General features: G+C 40.5%; 1 protein-coding gene across 8 annotated transcripts; it reads right to left on the bottom strand.

Moving 5' to 3' along the window:
• Positions 1 to 641: 641 nt before the first annotated feature.
• ZC3HC1 (zinc finger C3HC-type containing 1) lies at positions 642 to 19,519 on the bottom strand. Of its 8 annotated transcripts, none has more exons than XM_059074458.2 (10): positions 19,128 to 19,519; positions 17,529 to 17,640; positions 14,496 to 14,646; positions 13,849 to 13,932; positions 7,186 to 7,313; positions 5,828 to 5,985; positions 4,822 to 5,065; positions 3,996 to 4,208; positions 3,326 to 3,532; positions 642 to 1,081 (listed from the first exon to the last, which is right to left on the bottom strand). In XM_059074458.2, the coding sequence occupies exons 1-10, from the start codon at positions 19,271 to 19,273 to the stop codon at positions 1,013 to 1,015; spliced, it is 1,512 nt and encodes a 503-aa protein (XP_058930441.1). In that variant the 5' UTR covers positions 19,274 to 19,519; the 3' UTR covers positions 642 to 1,012. The 8 variants fall into 8 exon arrangements, with proteins under 8 accessions (XP_058930441.1, XP_058930440.1, XP_066898269.1 ...); XM_059074457.2 differs by having other exon boundaries at positions 3,996 to 4,238; positions 19,128 to 19,513; XM_067042168.1 differs by having other exon boundaries at positions 19,058 to 19,285.
• Between the last annotated feature and the right edge of the window lie 264 nt (positions 19,520 to 19,783).

Below are 19,783 nucleotides of genomic sequence, written 5' to 3'. Positions count from 1 at the left end.
CTGTAGCACATAGAAAAAAATGTTCTGTTTTTTAGAGATATAACCTAAAGTTTAGCATGGGTGGAATATTATATTACATATGTTCTTTAAAATACTTCAGTATAAAAGAAGTAAGTTATAAAACCAACCAACCACAGTCACTAAAAGAAAGTACAACATTCTGGAGAATAGCTAGTTTCCTTCATGCTCACTTTCTCAGTGGGTAGTCTATTTAGTTGGGGCAGGTCAGGGTCAGCTTCTCCACCATGGACACCAATGCTCTCCACCAGCAGTGAAAGAGCCTTGGGGAGTCCCGCTCAGGGGAGCCTTGCATTAGAAGGCACATGGAGAGGGGTCTCTTCCGAAGAGCCTTCCTCCCTTTGTTATAGTCTCTTATTCTGTTATTATCAAAGTGAAGAAAGAAAATTATCAGCTTACCATTCACTATAACACATCAGGAGATCTCCTGGTGATATAATGCACAATGTCTTGCCTCTGGTTTAGGAATACTTCTTTGACTAGGATCACAAATAAATTCTAGGCTTTGCAGCCAATCTGAAAACTGAAATTTTGCCTTTGTTTACTGCTCCACTGTAGTTTTCTCAGTCTCAGCTTTCTTTATGTCAGCCCATTAGACAAGGAGGAAAACAGTTCTCCAGCTGTGAGAATCTTAATATTTTATTAACACATACTGATGATTTATTCCTGGGATATAAGAGTCCTCAAAACACTGCCCCCACTAAAGACACTAAAAATGCTCAAGTCCTGGGTCCTCCGTCGAGTTTTGGAACCACGCACTCCTTGAACAGAGCCAGGGTCGCCCTACCTCTCCCAGCCCACATCTCTGTGTTGCAAACAGGTTTTCCCCTCAGTCAGATGCAGATGATGACATGCATGCCTTTGCAAGGGCAGGGGCTCCTTATGATTAAACCAGAACGGAGAAAAACTTAGCATCAGCTGCTCAAAAGGGAATTCAGGTTTCATTTTTCAAAGCCACTCATTCCACTTCTCTGCAGGAAGGGCTGGAATATCTTCAGGATGAGCATAAAGATTCCCACTGCCGGAATATTCGGAAAACCTTCCTTGATTTCTCAGAGAGACTCTATAAATAGAAAAGCTCATTATTAGAGATTAAATTCTTTTATAGAGACAAAGGATGGGTAATAGTTTAAGACGTGGTCTGTAAATTTCTCCCACAATGATCTACATATATCTAGGAGTGAGTAAAACCAGTTAATCTTATATTGTGCTACATATAATATACATCTAAAGCCAGACTAAAAATCAAGACGCTTGAGTCTACTGTTAGATTACTGCTAACATACTCGAAGCCTCTAAAATACGGCTTATGTCCTCCTCCAAGCATCCGTATGTGTCCTAATCTTTGAATGTGAGGATGACACTTGTGACCCAGCATCAGTGCAGCACACATTTTGCACTGATTTCGCATCTGTGATGCTGAATTGGCCCTATTCATCACCTCTTGTGAACAAGGATTCATATTTACAAGATGCCTAGCTGGTGCTAACAGTATAATCTAAGGCCAAGGAATGAAACAAAGTTAAATGACCCTTAAGAGTTTAAACTATGACCTTGGCCTTCTCAGATTCATGATTTAGCCAGCAGAGCTAATAATAGGAAGAATCTCACTGCCACTTGATCACGTCTGTGAAGTGATCTGAGATTCTGAGAAACGGTGTTACAGGGAGACAAAACAGTTCACTAAAAGATAAAAGTTCTCAGTGAAGCAGAACACTTGGCTTTCTCTGCCTTTGAGAGTCATAGTGAAAAGCACAGGGTCTCAGTGAGAGCACAAACATATCTAGCAAGATAATCCATAAAGTTCACTCCAATTTCTGACAGAAGACAACATTTTCACTGTTTTCTTATACTCTTTGCGGCTGAATGTCTCAATAAAATAAAGTTCCAGGAGGGAAAAGTTTGAACTCTTACTTGTGACTGAGGGCAATTTAGTTAATACAGTGACACAACTGAGAGATTTAAGTTGAAAAACAGTATAAACTTTTTTCTAACTTCAAGATCCTTTACTGCAGAGCCTCTAAGTTTTGTACTTCCCAGTCACAGCAGCTGTGGGGAATCTTAAAAGACAAGTTGCTAAAACGGACCTTCAAAGGTCCCGCATGCCACGCAGTACGGCCCCCACAAAAAATAAAATAAAAAATAAATTAAATTTATTTGTTTATTTATTTATTTTTGGCTGCAATGGGTCTTCGTTGCTGCATGTGAGCTTTCTCTAGTTGCAGTGAGCGGGGGCTACTCTTCGTTGCGGTGTGCAGGCTTCTCATTGCGGGCTTCTCTTGTTGCAGCGCACAGGCTCTAGGCATGTGGGCTTCAGTAGTTGTGGCTTGCAGGCTCTAGAGCGCAGGCTCAGTAGTTGCGGCGCACGGCCTTAGTTGCTCTGCACCATGTGGGATCTTCCCAGACCAGGGCTTGAACCCGTGTCCCCTGCATTGGCAGGCGGATTGTTAACCACTGCGCCACCAGGAAAGCCCCTGAATGCACACTCTTGGGCTTCTAGCATCACTATAGCTCCCTCCAGTGGAATTCTGTGACCCCTACAAAACCATGAATCTGGGAATGCTTCTGATAAACATCTGCTGGCAAGTATTATTTTACTTTGTCCTTGGAGGGAACAGAGGTCAGAAATTATTATATTTACACTAAGCAGGTTACATGGCAAATTTGGGAATGAGCCAGTAAAGGAAAGAGAATGCAGTTTTTGTGATTCTTGAATGCCCACCCTCCTCTCACTTCTGTCCTTTGCACAGAGCAAACACTTGAGTTGTTTTCTCAGCTGTCATGACGGGTTTGCATTTACCCACAAGTGTCACCAGCAGCAGTCATTACTGTGATGGCAGCTGAGGGTCAGTGCACAAGCCTGGGGCCGCGGAACACAGCAAAGCAATGTGCCCACCATGAGGAATGAAATCAAGGTCGTGGTGGCAGAGCACAGTGCTCCATCCTGACAGCTAAGTTAACTGGCCAGGCTCCAAGTGCAAGTGACAGTAACTCAGATGGAAAAAGCAGCTGCTCTGCAACACTAGCAGCAGCCTGTTATCTCTTTCTGTTTCTGTATTCCTTTTCTACTTTGAGTCATTTGAGTGGAGAAGACAAAGAATTTATCAGAATTTGGTGGAATGCCATATGCTAAACCGCAGAAAGAACGAACAGGTCCCATGCCTGTTCTCTAGGATGAACCCAGACTGAGTCTACCTTGACTTATGAAAGCTGTGAGCAGGCAGGGTGCTAATTATAGGACCAGCCTCCTCTCCTCACCCCATAAACAGGAAGTTCTACACATGATCAGGGCAATGGCTTATCTCACCATGGAGTCGGTTTCAGCTGGCTGGTTAGACTCTTTGTGGGCCAAGAGGATGTTCAGCACTGCCTTCCAGCCCGGCTCTGCTGGGGTGCTGGCATCTACCTCAGTTCCACCATTCTCCCTGGTTTCTTTTCCAAATGTGATATTCACCCAAGGACACCAGTCTCTATGCTGAGAAGTGGGATCAAAGAAGCTTCGGGAAGATGTGTCCTGAGAGAGGAGGAAGAGGAATCCGTGTTAATGAAGGGCAGATACTATGTAAGTTCAGGGAGGCATTGCTATAAATTGTCAAATCTAGAATCTCACAATGCCCACATTTCTAGTTTTACGTTCTCCTTTAAACTTCGCCTATATATTTCCCTCTCACTTTTAAAATTCTTTTACTCCCTTCATGTTAAACCATCCCTTATCAGGTCTGTCCTCTTTCTCACTATTGTCCCTTGGGCAAGACAAATTTATTACGTTGCCAGGAGACATCCCAAAGAAACAAATGGCAAAACCCTTAAATTTTTTTTTCCCTCTGGTCACCCAACTGTCCCATCTTTAAACTTATTCTCATGGCCTCCTTATAGCCACAGGACCAGTCTCAGCTCATGCCTGCTTCTCTGTGCTACACGGTGAGGGCTTGGGTGCTGCTGTGCTCAGGGACCTCCACACACGTAGGTGGACTCACCGAGCTGCTGGAAGAGCAGAGGCGAGCCCGTTTGGCTCTCCGAAGAGGACTAGATGGCACTTCTAGGCCAGTGGTGTCTCCTGTTCCCATGCTTCGGGTCACTGGGCGGGTTCTGGTGGTGGGGCTAGCGGCCTCTGGCTCAGGACGGTCGACAGGACTGGAAGAGTCCCAGCTTCGAGTTCTAGAGACAATGGGACCTGGGCTCCTTTCAGCCTGAAGGGAAGGGGAGATGATGGAAGTACCCTAATGACATTAATGACTATGGTCAGGAGAAATATTTCTAGAAGCATGTGAAAGCTAATATTTTTAAAACTATAAGAATTTAGTTTTTGAACTGTCTACATAACTAAACTCTTCAAAGAATATTAGATTTCTATATAAAATAATGAATTTAGCATCTCCATTGCAACTGGTGATAAAACCACTCTGTAATATTCTGATCATTGCTGTTATAAGTGAAGTTTAACCTAAGTTAATTATATAACCTAAGTTAATTTCCAACTTCTCTGCCAACAACACTTTTGGTAAGAATGCTGTTTTTAAAAAGTCCACCCTGGTACTTCCTTGGTGGTCCAGTGGTTAGGACTCCACGCTCCCAATGCAGGGGGCCCGGGTTTGATCCCTGGTCAGGGAACTAGATCCCGCATGCCGCAACTAAGAGCCCGCATGCTGCAACTAAAAGATCCCACGCACCTCAATGAAGATCCTGTGTGCTGCAACTAAGACCTGGCACAGCCAAATAAATAAATATTTTTTTAAAAATAGAATAAAATTTGAAAAAAAGTAAATAAAAAGTCCATCCCAAACAAGCCAACTAAGTCTATACCTGCTCTGAGCCTGGGGAAAACGTGGCATCCTGGCTCCGAGTCATCATCCTCCGAGGAGACTCAGGCACCAGACAGAAGCGCTCTGGCCGGCACTCAGAGCCTGGGATGGGGGAGCTGGTCAGACCAAAGGAGGCATCCAGGTCGGTCATGGATGACTCGATCTGCTGGAAGCCCCAGAGCCCCACCTTCCTCATACACTGTGAACATGTTATCAGGGAGAGCTGCATGGGTTCCAGCGAAGAACTAGGTAGGAATAGAAAAAAAAGTACGTTTTCTCAGAGGATAACATTTTCAAGGGACTAAGCATAATAATCTGTGAGTATGCTTCATCTCATCAAACAAATCTCTGAAACAGGCCAGGGGGCGGGGAACCACCTCCTCTCAGGGCCCCATCCTCCGATCCTAGGACGCAGCTTCATCATCTCTCAAGTATTTCCTACAGGAAGATCTAGGGGTCTAACATGCTCTCTATGGCAAGCCTATTTTAAAGGTAAGTTTTATAAATTTCTCATGTCCCTTTTAAAGTTCTTCCATGTAAACGAAAAGTATTCCTTAATCTACCAAAGAAAGCATATTTAAAGTAAATCAAAATTGGTCTGACACTCTTGTGTCTCAGAGGGAGTCTGTGCTGAACTGGGCAGCTGGAACGCAGACACCAACCTGGGACCTAGAGGATTCCAGCTGGTGCTTCCTTCAGTAGTTTCCATCAATTAAACTGATTTTTCCTTTCTAAAACTAGAAAGGAGCTTCACTGTTTATAGGAACACGAATTCCCAGCTGGGAAGTGATAGTAAAAGAAACAAAGTTCAGGCGTGTTCAAGAATTCCTGAGTTCTAATTCTGGTATTGTTACTAATTCTTACTATCCCTCCTCCACCCCCTTAGTTTTTCTTTGTCACTGTTTTTCTCACAGGAAACACCATGTGATCTCCAAATGTTAGGAGTAACTGCTGTGTATGGGTATATAATGTTGTCACAGTTTATGTCCCCAGGCAAATTCACTAACCTACACGCCCAGCCACACACGGAGAGAATACAGGCAGTGACGTGGATCTGGATGATGTCTGAACCTAGTTTGGTTGCAGTTTTTCTCTCATCAGTTCGGTGATCGAGTTCATCTTCAAGCAGGTTCAAGAGAAGACTGATCTTGTCTTCTGTCAAGCACTACAAAGGAACCAAGAGAAAAGACTTAAAAGTTTCAACCACCATGAAAAGTCATAGATAATGATGTACCTAGGTGGTACAAGGCAAAAATCATGAAAAAAATGACAAAGACAATTCTCTTCATTGGAGAAGACTTACTTCCAGCACAGGCTAAGGTATCACACAGAAGCTTTCTGAACTGCCTTGGATCTGCTGATTGAGCAAGGGAGCAGTGTTCCTGGAACTACCGCATCTTTTCTTAGTACTAACTTGTTTTTAAATTACCAATTGCATATTTTCCCTGAAACCTGTAAACTTCAAACCCAAATAATCACAACAGACTACTATTAATTTATTGGCCTGGCAATGAATTTACTTTTGACACCACAAAAGAGCTTGCCAGTCTTTACTTTTGTTCTAAGAAAAAGAAAGCACTATGACAGGGTGAAAAAACTTTCATTGGCTAGAGACAGGAGGACATTTATAATAGGCATCAGAGGCTAACAGTTTGGTGCTAAAATGCATAATAGTTTCTCAACTTGAAGAAGCAAAATAATAGCTTCTATTTCCTACAGTAAAGTTTGTCTTGACAGAATACCCACAGGATGATGAAATGGGACAGTAAATACTCAGTTTCAAAGTGCAGATAGGACAGAGCATTTCAAAATTTCTATTTACAAGGGAAAAGGGAGTTTATAACTTCTCCAGCACTTTCTTTGGGAAAATGGTATGCAATAAACCATATGAAGCCACATTTCAGTATCTTCTGCTAAATAGTTTAAGTAACAAATTGAGATAAAATTGAATTTACGCCACTTAAAGAATCATATCTAGGGCTTCCCTGGTGGCGCAGTGGTTGAGAGTCCGCCTACCGATGCAGGGGATGCGGGTTCATGCCCCGGTCCGGGAGGATCCCACATGCTGTGCAGTGGCTGGGCCCATGAGCCATGGCTGCTGAGCCTGTGCTCCGCAATGGGAGAGGCCACAACAGTGAGAGGCCTGTGTACCGCCAAAAAAAAAAAAAAAAGAATCATATCTAAAAGTTTAAATGGAACTCACTTATTTAAACCCTCAAGTCCTCTTTACAGTAGAGATTGAAAAAGGTCAGTTAAGAGACAAACAAGTAGTTCTCTTAGCTATCTGCAGCCTCTTGTCATTAAAAGAAATGCTTCATGCTGGTGACAACTGAAGGTCACTGTATGCTAGCCAAGAAAAACTCACCATAGTTTTTAAATCCTCTGGCCTCAGGGAAGGAAGCTGGAAGTCCAAGTGACAAAGGCTTTGAAAACGATCTAGGAATTCACTAACAAGAACCGCAGGTTCATCCAATGGCAACATCCCAAATCGATCTGTGGAAAAAGTAAACTGGGAGATTATATTGGTACAAATTATAAAAAATAAAAAGCATGTATAGAACAACAGGGGAAATGTAAATTGATGATATTCGATGATATTAAGAAATTAACAATAACACCTAGACTTGTGATAATCAATTAAAATAATGTAACTGAAGTACTAAAAATAGTTCCCAGTGCACAGTAAGTGCTATGTATCACAGTTACTTCATCATTATCACCATTATTTATCACTTGTTTTTTAGGATTGTTTTAGGTATTGTTTTTAATCTCAATAATGTTTTGTTTTGCTTAAGAGCAGAGACAATATCTCACATAATTTACAGATTTCTCATTACTCCTACCTATATATATATATATTTAAAAAAATTAATTTATTAATTTATTATTTTTGGTTGTGTTGGGTCTTCGTCTCTGTGCGAGGGCTTTCTCTAGTTGCAGCGAGCGGGGGCCACCCTTCATCGCAGTGCGTGGGCCTCTCACTGTCACAAGCTCCAGACGCGCAGGCTCAGTAGTTGTGGCTCATGGGCCTAGTTGCTCCACGGCATGTGGGATCCTCCCAGACCAGGGCTCGAACCCATGTCCCCTGCACTGGCAGGCAGACTCTCAACCACTGTGCCACCAGGGAAGCCCCCAATAGATATTTGCTATTATCAAATAATATTAATTTTCTGATGCTAAAAGATCAGTTATCAGAGTACTGATTTTTATTTCTCAACAACAAAATGATTACAGTATGGTTTTTAATATCATTTGATAGAGCTAAACTTCTAGTACTTTGGGCCTTAAAATGATTACAATTTCTTGAGTCCCAGAATCAAATGCCCTAATATTTAAAATCCTTATCATCTCACTCTAATACTATACTTTGGTTCCTAGAAACCCCATAATGCAATTTTCAAAAAAGAATTAATTTACTTGATGGGGGCAGGGAAATCCTTTCACAGTGTATATCAGATCATCACACTGCATACTTTAAAAAAAATTAATTTTAGTTATTTATTTATTTTTGGCTGCATTGGGTCTTCGTTACTGCGCGTGGGCTTTCTTTAGCTGCGGCGAGAGGGGGATACTCTTCATTGTGCCGCGCGAGCTTCTCATTGCAATGGCTTCTGTTGTTGCGGAGCACAAGCTCTAGGCGCACAGACTTCAGTAGTTGTAGCGCACGGGTTTAGTTGCTCCATGGCATGTGGGATCTTCCCCAACCAGGGCTCGAACCCGTACCCCCTGCATTGGCAGGCAGATTCTTAACCGCTGTGCCACCAGGGAAGCCCCCTGCATACTTTAAATATCTTACAATTTTGTCAATTATACTTCAAATAAAGCTGGAAAAATAAACAATAAAAGAAAAAGAAATTACTGATTTTTTTGGATAGAGCTGTGATAGTACTTTTGTGATTATGTTTATTTTTTGGCCACACTGTGCAGCATGCTGGATCTTAGTTCCCAGACCAGGGATCAAACCCGTGCCCCCTGCATTGGGAGAGCATGGAGTCTTAATCACTGGACCACCAGGGAAGTCCCTGTGATTATGTTTAAAAAGCAGAGTCTCAGGAAAGGTTTCTCAGAAGAAGTCAGGTCTAAGCTGAATTGGAAAGACCAACAACAGTGTGTAAAAGTAAAGCCCTAGAGGATGGCACATGTGGGGAATTCTAAATAGTCTCACAGGGTTGGAACACAGTATTGCTGTGGGGACACTAGTCGGAGAGAAGGTTAAAGTATAGACAGCAGCCAGACCATGATTTTATTAATGTACATGATGAGAAACTACTGGAAGATTTTTTAAAAGGAAGAAATGAAAGTGATATTATAGACAATATGCATTAGTTTAGAGCAGAGACTAAGGGGTCAGTCTGGATGCAAAGAAATAAGCTTAGCAGACATTAAGGTGATTTAAAGTAGTAATCCCTCTAAGATATGAGTGGCATAAGGATGGAGAGATGGAGCATCAATGTTGAATGAAGGAACACTATCAAGCACACCAACATCTGCATAATGGGAGACACAGAAGAAAGACAAGGAAAGGGGCGGAAAGAGTATTTGAAAACATACTAACTGAAAACTTCCCAAATTTTATGAAAAACAGTAATCTATACATCTAAAAGCTCAAAATCTGTGTAAGCAGAGAAGAGCGAATATGCTAAATAGAATCAGAGTAGGTAGGAAGTGTACCAAGTACAGGAAGGATTGATTAGCACTTGTGATGACACATAACTTGGTGAAGAGGGTGTTCAAGTTACAGTCACACACAACGATCATGTAGAAAGAGGGTTTGACAGGAGGTTCTAAAATAAATAAGCTAGTTTTCCCAAACAGAAAGTTAACTACATAAACATTATCCCTCATCTCCTAGAAGACTAAAATTTTAGATGGCCCTACTTATTATAAAGCTTCAAACATGCTACATGTGACAACATGGATTAATTATAACAAAGTTGACTCCCCCTATAAAAGTAGGTTGCAGAATATATATAGAATGATAATGATAATGATAGATAGATAATAGATAGATAGATGATAATAATGATAGATAGATAATGATAGAAAATTTTAAAACAAATACATAGTGCCATATATACTGCTTCTAGATACATGTAAATGTTGTAGACATAGAAACCATGTAAGCAAAGCATGGACACCAAATTCAGGATAGTAGTTATTACAGGTCAGGGAGGCAGGGAATGAGATTGGGGTTAGACTACACAGCTGTATCTGTAATTCTTCCTGATTAACAGAAAGAAAGCAGGGTGGGGTGGTTTTGCAAGGATAGCAAAATGTTAGTATTAGGTGGGGTTGGGTGGCAGATACAGAGATGTTTCTTATATTATTATTATCTACAATTTTTTCTATACTTGAAACACTCCACAATTTTAGAAATTACTCAAAAAGTTAAAAAATAAAACAAAGAGACACTTTCTATATTCAAGGGCAGCAAAATATTCCTTAAGAGTTTATCAAATTATTTAAAGTTGGGACTTCCTTGGTGGCGCAGTGGTTAAGAATCCGCCTGCCAATGCAGGGGACACAGATTCGATCCCTGGTCCGGGAAGGTCCCACATGCCGCGGAGCAACTAAGCCCATGTGCCACACTACTGAGCCTGAGCTTTAGAGCCCATGAACCACAACTACTGAGCCCTCATGCCACAACTACTGAAGCCCGCGTGCCTAGAGCCTGTGCTCTGAACAAGACAAGACACCGTGATGAGAAGCCCGCACACCACAACAAAGAGTAGCCCCCGCTCACCGCAACTAGAGAATGCCTGTGCACAGCAATAAAGACGAAACACAGCCAAAAATAAACAAATAAAATTTAAAAAAATTATTTAAACTTGTCGCAAGCAACCAAATAGGTCAAAAAACATCATTAATTTTAAAAGATGCATCATTTTACTAGAAAAGTCAAGTAATAAAAAACTGAAATCAATGAGAAAGGTGTGGACTTTAAAAAAGTGAGGTTTAATAATAAAAAGGAAACATGTCCTGATGACCAGTGGCTTTGGTTTAACAAAACTTGGGAGAAGAAACCAGGTCCCAACACCTATCTGATCATCTTCTAATTCAGGATTTGTTTTGATTGGTACAACCCTAAGAAAATACCACTAAAAACCTATGAAGGGAAAAGAGTGAACAGAGAAGAAATTAATCCCATCATGAAAATGTCTTCACATAAGTTTAAATATGTGTTTTAGGGCTTCCCTGGTGGTGCAGTGGTTGAGAATCCGCCTGCCGATGCAGGGGACACGGGTTCGTGCCCTGGTCCGGGAAGATCCCACATGCTGCGGAGCAACTAAGCCCGTGAGCCATGGCCGCTAGGCCTGCGCGTCCGGAGCCTGGGCTCCGCAACGGGAGAGGCCACAACAGTGAGAGGCCCGCATACCGGAAAAAAAAAAAAAAAAAAAAATATGTGTTTTACAATTAACGTATGTGTATATTTTGTCTACTTTAAATTATATGATATGCTCAAAATAATCAGTCCTAATAAATTAGTAATTGTAATTTTAAATGTTTACAGGGATTTAATTTAGTTTGTAATTATTGGTAAATGTTAGAAAAAAATTACCTTCACAATTTTATTAGATATGCTTAATAAATGCAAGCATTAAAGTATAAATAGTTGAGGTGTTCCTTTCTCCACACAAAAGTCTCTTGAATGTTAAAAAACCAAATCAAGGGATGATATAATTGGAAGGTCATATTTGAGATCTATTTAGGAGGTAGAATGGATAGGACCAGCTGGTGATGATACGGAGGGGCATCTAAGGTGACTTCCAGATTTTTGGGTAGCATAACTGGAGGGGGAGGTAAATAACATCTACCAAGATGGAGACAATGTAAGAAGTGAATAAAGTTTTAAGTATAAGATGAAGAAATCAGTTTTGTATATTTTGAGTTCTAGGTACCTGTAAGATTTTAAGTGGAAATGTTTAGAAGGTAGTTGAAAATATGAGTCAAGTTCAAAAGAGAGATCTGAATAGAAGTCAGAAGTCTTCAAGTAGGTGGTAGCTGAAGTCACAAATGGGACCAAGAAAGTAGAGTGTATTGTACAACATGGGAAATATAGCCAATATTTTGTAATAACTGTAAATGGAAAGTAACCTTTAAAAATTGTACAAAAAAATTAAAATGCAAAAAAAAAAAGAAAGAAAGAAAGTAGAGTGCATGGTATCAAGAGTTTGCAACCACCAACATAGGCCTTAACAGATAGAGAATCTATCTCTGCCCTGGGTGCACCAGACAGAGAAGATTCAAATACACATAGGACTGAGTTTTGTTATACTACACCGTGAAACAGCTAGGCCAACAGCAGGAAACCCTTGTTATACAGTCATTTTCACTTTAAAAATTTTTTCTTAATAATTCCTTTTCTATCACCTCTTCATATATCAGTAGATGGCACTCTACGGTCACTTTCCAACTATTCTTTCCTCTTAGTGGTCACTCATGGAATATTCCTGGGCATCAGTGACCCTGGAATTAGCCTGAGCTGTCCTACTGAAATAAAAAACATACCTACATGGCACTGATTTCTGGTCAAGCATGAAATATATGAATTAATAGTGCTGCATTGTAACCATGGGTACAAAGAGTTTTGCCCCTGGTCTTGGTGAGCCCCCTGGCGGGCTCGGCTGTTGAAGCTGGTTACTCAGCAGGAATATGCCAACATGACCAGCAAAATAAAAGCAAATCCCACTTGAGACTACATCTTGGGCTCCCTTGTTCTGAAGCATTTTGTGCACACATCAGTGGTTTCTGATTCGAGAGACAGTGCGTACTACCACAGCCCTTATATGAGAAGGACAGAGGAGCCTGCACCTGGCCTCTCCAGACCCCTTACCATGGGGCAGTCTTTGGCTGTGATGATATCCCTACTTCAATGCTACTGATATATTGTGCTGTTTTACTGTAATAAACTGTAGATTTGTAATCACTCTTATGTGGGGTCCTGTGAGTCTTCTTTAGCAACTGAACCATATTTAACTGCCACCGTTAGTGCCATTAGTGTACGAGGAAGCCTGGGTAGAACTTGGGGCTGTTTGCTCTGGTGGGAAAAGCAGGGAGTCTGAAATCAGATAAAACCATGGTCATGGCTCCTCACTAGCTGGTTTTAAGACTTCTGATTCTCGGGACTTCCCTCGTGGCACAGTGGTTAAGAATCCACCAGTCAGTGCAGGGGACACGGGTTTGAGCCCTGGTCCAGGAAGATCCCACATGCCATGGAGCAACTAAGCCTGGCGCCACAGCTACTGAGCCTGCGCTCTAGAACCTGCGAGCCACAATTACTGAGCCTGCGTGCCTAGAACCCATGCTCCACAACAAGAGAAGCCACTGCAATGAGAAGACTGCGTACCACAACACAGAGTAGCCCCTAACTTGCCACAACTAGAGAAAGCCCGTGCACAGCAACAAAGACCCAATGCAGCCATAAATAAATAAATAAATAAAATAGTAAAAAAAAAAAAAATTTCTGATTCTCAGTTTCCTCACCTAAAAATCAGGTTGATATCTACCTCCCAGGGCCCCTGAGAGGATTAAATGGGATAATGTATGCACGATTAAACCTTTGGCATGTCAAATGCACTTAATAAATAACACAATAAGTGAATGAATATTAGTTCTCTTGTAAAGCGCAAATAGACAGGAGGAAAAAGAAACTTCAAAGGCTAGATTTTCGCAAAGAAATAGACAATATGAGAAACACAATGACTGGGGTGGGGGATGAACTGGGAGATTGGGATTGACATATATACACCAATATGTACAAAATAGATAACTGATGAAAACCTGCTGTATAGCACAGGGAACTCTACCCAATGCTCTGTGGTGACTTAAATGGGAAGGAAATCCAAAAGAGTGGATATTTGTATACATATAGCTGATTCACTTCGCTGTACAGCAGAAACTAACACAACATTGTAAAGCAACTATACCCCAATTAAAAACAAATAAACAAACAAGCAAAAAAACAAAACAAAAAAACCCCACATTGACCAAGAAGAGATGGTAAATGGGAAATTTTGTAAATAAGTACCTGGAGAGGGGCTGTCTGGCCAGAAACAGAACTTTTCATGGGCAGTACACAAGGCTTTCTTCAGCTCAGCACATCGTTCCTTATCTGAAACCCGCATAGATAACAATGCCTTAAAAACAATGTCTTATATAGATTCAAAATCCAATGACCAAAAGCCTTTACGAGTACAGATACAACTAAGAATTAAAATAACTCAGAAAAATTTTAAAGATATGAAATATTAACAACTGAATCATCTTAATATTTTTCACAAAACAAGTTCTAAATCAAGATTCTAAAAGCAGTAACAAAGGAGATATCATGTATCTTATAAGGCAGGCATTCCAAAATGTGAGCCTTCATAAAAGTCCTGTGTCTCTTAGCCTAAGTATAAATTTCGTAACTATAAAATAAACATACTGCTGTTAGTTTCCCAGAATACACAAAGTCAGGTTGACTCTAAAGTAGATGAGCTTTTAAAAAAAAAAAAAAAAAAAAAAAAGTAATGACTAAAGCTAGTAATTAGGGTAAAGACAATCACAAATTCACCTTGTTATATACAGAAGTACACATTCTTTGATCAAACACAAGTGACTGGTCGTTTCAGGAAAACTAGTATAGATATCTTTTGAATATGGAGAAAAATGTAATTTGTACTTTATACTTACATCTGTCAAAATCAAAAGCTGGTTGTAAAGTGGCACAGAGAAAAGCTTGACAGCTGGAGCACTTCAGCATATCACATTCAACTGTGACCCAGCCATATTTTGCACAGACCAGTGGAGACAGCTCAGGGGGCTTACCTGCCCATTTCAAAGAGTATTCACATTAAGAAAAACAACATGCATGTACATTAAAATGAACAAGTCAGAAATGAAAACTTTAACTCAATGTATATAGGAATAAACACATTAAGAGGAAAAGCAACAGGAAGCCCTATGTATTTTATATGTTTAAAATGTTTATTTTATTATTGGTTGTGGGGTACAGTAGAAAAACCATTCACTTTTGCTTAATATGAAATACTAGGGATTTGAAAACACTAGTGAAAGCACTGGGATTTGCCTAAGCAGTAAGGGATGGTGAAGGTCAAACAAGTTGAAATATTTTATCACTCATCTCTGCTCTCCTATTGTATCACATCCACTTTTGCTTTCTGAAGAATAAAGTCAGTAATATTAATAATATTCATTATTCCTCCCTGCCCCAAATTTGATTGTTATATACTAATGTGTGTGTGGTATGTGTGTTTTAAGTAAGCTGAGAGCATCAAGAGCATCTGTAAGTATGTGCATGGGAAATATGTCTTAAAATATGTATTGATCTTTAATATTCAACACTCAGCTTTTTCTATTTTACCTATAGAGCTCGTTTTACAGAGCACAGGAAAAAATAAAAGGATAAAACATAAAAGATGCAGGAAAGTTCTATATTTTTACAAGGGATATAGGAACTTGAAAACATTCTAATAGCAGCAAAAGGAGGACTGAAGGCTAGAAACAGAATCTAAATATAAATGTTAAAGGAGTTTGGATTATGTAGAATAAAAGTAGTAGAATCACTTAACTAGCTTAAGTTAAATAAATAATTATCATATCAAAGTGGCAATCAATTTATATACAACAAAAGAAAATGATTTTAAATGCTTTGTCAACATCAGGAATTAATCCAAGGAACAGCAGTAGAAGCATGGTTAAAATACTTTCCCCTTCCTGAACAATTTAGTCCTAAAGCCGTCAGGTGGTGAGCAAGGCAGAGGATTAAGCCAGGAGGGTAGGGGAGTAGGGGAGACAGCTCATTGCATGGTGTCAAAAGACCGAAAAAAAAAAAAAAAGCCAAGTCGGGTAAAGAGGGAGTCCATACAGAGGGGACCTACCTTGGGGTGCTGTAGCCAAGTGGGGTGTAAAGAGCATCTACATGGGGCTCCCACTCACTAAATCAGGGGCAACTAGAATCTCAAAATATATAATAGTAATGGATTATAACCCATTGAATAAAAAAGGAAATCATGAGCCCATGCTGCTACAACAAGTTACATAAAGTTTGATGAGGAATGTGATATTTACATGGTTTCAAAGCACATCCCCACAAAACAGTTTAATTACAAAGGAGGAAAAAGCTACTTTACAATGGAAAACACCAACACACACTCCCTTAGTCAATCGATCAAAATGATGATTGCTGGTAAAGGGACAGATCAAAATCATATGCCACCTGATAGGATGCAATGAGAACACAGCATTACTTCTGTGATATTCCTACATAACCTGAATCTAATCATAATGAAACATCAGACAAATGCAAGCTGAGATACACTCTATAAAATAACTGGCCTATAATCTTCAAAAGTATCAAAGTCATGAAATTCAAGGAAAAACTGAGGATTCTCAACTGGATCCTTTTGCTATAAAGAACATTATTACTACAATCAATGGAATGATTATGATGTTAGGGTTATATGGTAGTGATGTATTATGTGAATTTCCCAATTTTGATGGTTTCATTGTGATTATGTAAGCGAAAGTCCTTGTTTGTGGGAAATATTTGGGGGTAATGAGGTATCACTTTGGCAACTTACTTTCAAGTACTCACAAGGAAGTTCTTTGTAACCTGTGCAATCTTTCTATAAGTCTGTAATTGCTTTACATTAAAAACACTCTAGCAAATAGAAAATGGCAAAAGTGATGTGATGTCAGTTGAGATCTAGCTTCTATCTTGCTCTCTCTTGCTTGCTCACTCTGACTGAAGCCCGCTGCCATGTTGTGAACTATCCCTGTGAAGAGCCTACAGAGCTCCAGCCAAAAGCGAGTATAGAACTGAAACCCTCAATCCAGCCATGAGGGAATTAATCCTGCCAACAAGCACGTGAGTGAGCTTGGAAGTAGATCCTTTCCTAGTCTAGCTCTGAGATGACTGCAGTCCTGTCCAACACCCTGATTACAGTCTGAGAGAGATCCTGAACCAAAGGACTCAGCTAAGCTGTGCATAGATTCCTGATCCACAGAAATTGTGAGATAATAAGTGCTTGTCGTTTTAAGCCACTAAGTTTTAGGGTAATTTGTTGTGCAACCATAGATAATTTACAAAAGAAAATCTTGAAAGAGATAGGAAGTGTAGTATAATGTTAAAAAACATTAGGTTTGGTGCTAAAAGCCTTACAACCAGGGGACCCCAACCTAACCCCCAGGCCTCGGCCTGTTAGGAACCGGACTGCACAGCAGGAGGTAAGCGCCTGACAAGCAAGCAAAGCTTCATCTTGCTCAAATTACCGCCTGAACTCCCCCACCATCACCCACCCCCGTCCATGGAAAAACTGTCTTCCATGAAACGGGTCCCTGGTGCCAAAAAGGTTGGGGACCGCTGCCTTACACTATTAATTCCAGCTCTGCCATTTGCTAGCAAGTTGACCCTGGGTAAGTCACATAACCAACTTGAAACTGATAATATACGTGGGAATACTGTATACAAATGTTAGTTATTATTCTCTCTTCTCTCAGGCTCTTAGTTTTTTCTTCTGTAAAAAAGGTTAGATCTCAAATATCCCTTTGAGGGCTAACATTTTATGATGCTAATTTTCCTAAAAAATTTCTTACCAAGCTTAATTCTAAAAATTAAAAACATCAGAGTAAGTGGTGTTACTCCTAAAAGAATAATTCCAGAAGCAGGCAGAAAGTGCAACTCACTCGAACCAAAAAGGATATAGAAAAGGTTTCCACTCTGCTAAAGAAGGCTTCTTTGCTTGTAGATTCCAACGGAGGTTCTTCTGCTCGGGGTGATCCATTAACTGACTGGAATGTGGCAGATGTGTCCTTCCTAAAATAAAGTGGCAGAACTATTGGTAATCCTTTCAAGGCATCACTTTGCCTAAACGTTTTTTATCTAGCTTCTCTGCACATTGTATCATCAATAACGCCACTCTGGATTTTAACCTTTCTAAATATCATTTCAGTCAGGTAATTTTTCTGTTTAACACTGTCAATAGTTTCACAATACTTACTAAGCAGAATCCAAATCCTTCAGACTGGCATTCAAATCTCTACAGTTTGGCCATAACTAAGTTTCAAGCAATTTCTACCTTGACCATGCTCCACTAATCCTATACTGGCAAACTATGCTACCTCACTCACTGCTCTCCAACAGTATTTTGCATAATTTTCGTAAACACAAAATAAGACTCAAGGCTTCTGTGCATTATCCACTTTGAACCACCTTAGAAATTTAACTATTTTAACAGCAGAAAATAAGTTTGATATTTCTACCTGGATTGATCCTTGCTATGCAATTCTTCCCCAAAGGAACTAATTTGAAAATTTAAATCACAGTAAAAAATTTTAGCTATTTCATGAAAAAATTCAGGGAGAAAAAAACCAGCAAAACAATTATTTTATATTCAGTGAAAGGCATTTCAACAAGCACCTGGGAAGTGTGGAGGGAGGAACTGCTGCAGACAAAAGTAATTTTAATAAAAGTAAGATTACACCAACTACTATAACTCAAAATAGAGTAATTTATTTTAAGAATCCTTCTGAGAGTAACAGAAAGCCTCAGGGAGGTGTGGATCTTGGAAAAAATTCAGAGCTTCCATAAACTTGGATTAAAAAAAATGACATTTATTTTGGTAATCTCTAACTGAAATGTAGCATTTCCTTCCATTATGAATGAAGATAATTTAAAAAACCACAGTAGCATCAGCAGTACCTGTAAATTTGTCATCAATGGAAATCACAGGTATTTTGTCACCACATTATGGTTGTTGCACATGGTTTGAAATACCATTTATGCTCTCGCTACTTCAAAATTATGGTAGATAACAGACCTATTACTACATATTACTTAACTCTTAAATAATGAAGCATTTTACTGCATCACTTTTTTTTCTTTTACTTCTTGATAACTGTATTCCAACGTAATTGGTACCCTTTATAATCCTACGTAATTTACTTTATGCATTTAAAAATATAATTCTGAGAAGGTGTTCATAAACTTTACCAGGCTGCCAAAGGTATCTAGGACTTAAAAAGGTTAAAAAGTCTAAGAGAAATCAGGTGTGCATATTCAGTTAGCGGTCCTGTCTTTTTCCTTCCTCCCAAAACCTGTCTTAAGGCAAAATTGCGCCCAGTACCTCCCGAGTAGAAGATTAAAGCCAACTAAGCGAAGGAACCCCAGTCTCTTCAAGATCCCGAGTCGCAGCCATTCCCATCGCCCGAGTTACAGACCCAGGGTATCCTACCCTGGCCTGAGTCCCCCAAACCCTCTCCAAATCTGCCGTCGCCAGACCCAGGGTGGACTCGCGGACTCACGCTTCGGCGCCTCCCTCTTCCGGGGCAATCCCCTCATCTATCAGCTGCCGGACTTTCTGGGGAGTCCCTTCTGGGGAGCGAACAACCACACTACAATTCTTTTCGAACCCCGCAGCAAACGTTGGCCCCTCACTGGGCGCCGCCATCTTGGTCCGTTTCCGAGTTACTTCCCCGCGCTTGTGAAGACTCAGGAACTTCCGTTCTGAGCGGTTATGATCCTCTTTTGGCTTCACACGCGTTGGCCCAAGCGACCTGCGCGGTCTCACCGCTGGGCCCAGCCCTTCCTGGCCATTTTAGAACGAGGTAGGGACTTCCCTGGCGGTTCAGTGATTAAGACTACTCGCTTCCATTGCAGGGGGTGTGGGTTCCATCCCCTGGTCGGGGAGCGTGATCCCGCGTGACCTGCGGCGTGGCTCAAACAAACAAACAAAACCGAGGTAGACCCTCTCGGGAGGGCTCTGGTTAAACACCAAGATTAGTCGTTTCCTATATGTACGAGCACACTTGGCTTGATAAGAGGTTTTTAGAGCGCTGTCTCTCCGAGTTCAGCAGGGATGAGGGGCCCAATTTAGTCTTAAGGTAATTGATAAGACCCTCCAAAGTTATCTTTTTACATGTGACGGAATGGCTGACCGTCACTTGAGAGTAAATAATTT

This window comes from Kogia breviceps, chromosome 9 (assembly GCF_026419965.1).
Source record: "Kogia breviceps isolate mKogBre1 chromosome 9, mKogBre1 haplotype 1, whole genome shotgun sequence".
NCBI lineage: Eukaryota > Metazoa > Chordata > Mammalia > Artiodactyla > Physeteridae > Kogia > Kogia breviceps.
This window is presented reverse-complemented; position numbering and strand designations above follow the sequence as displayed.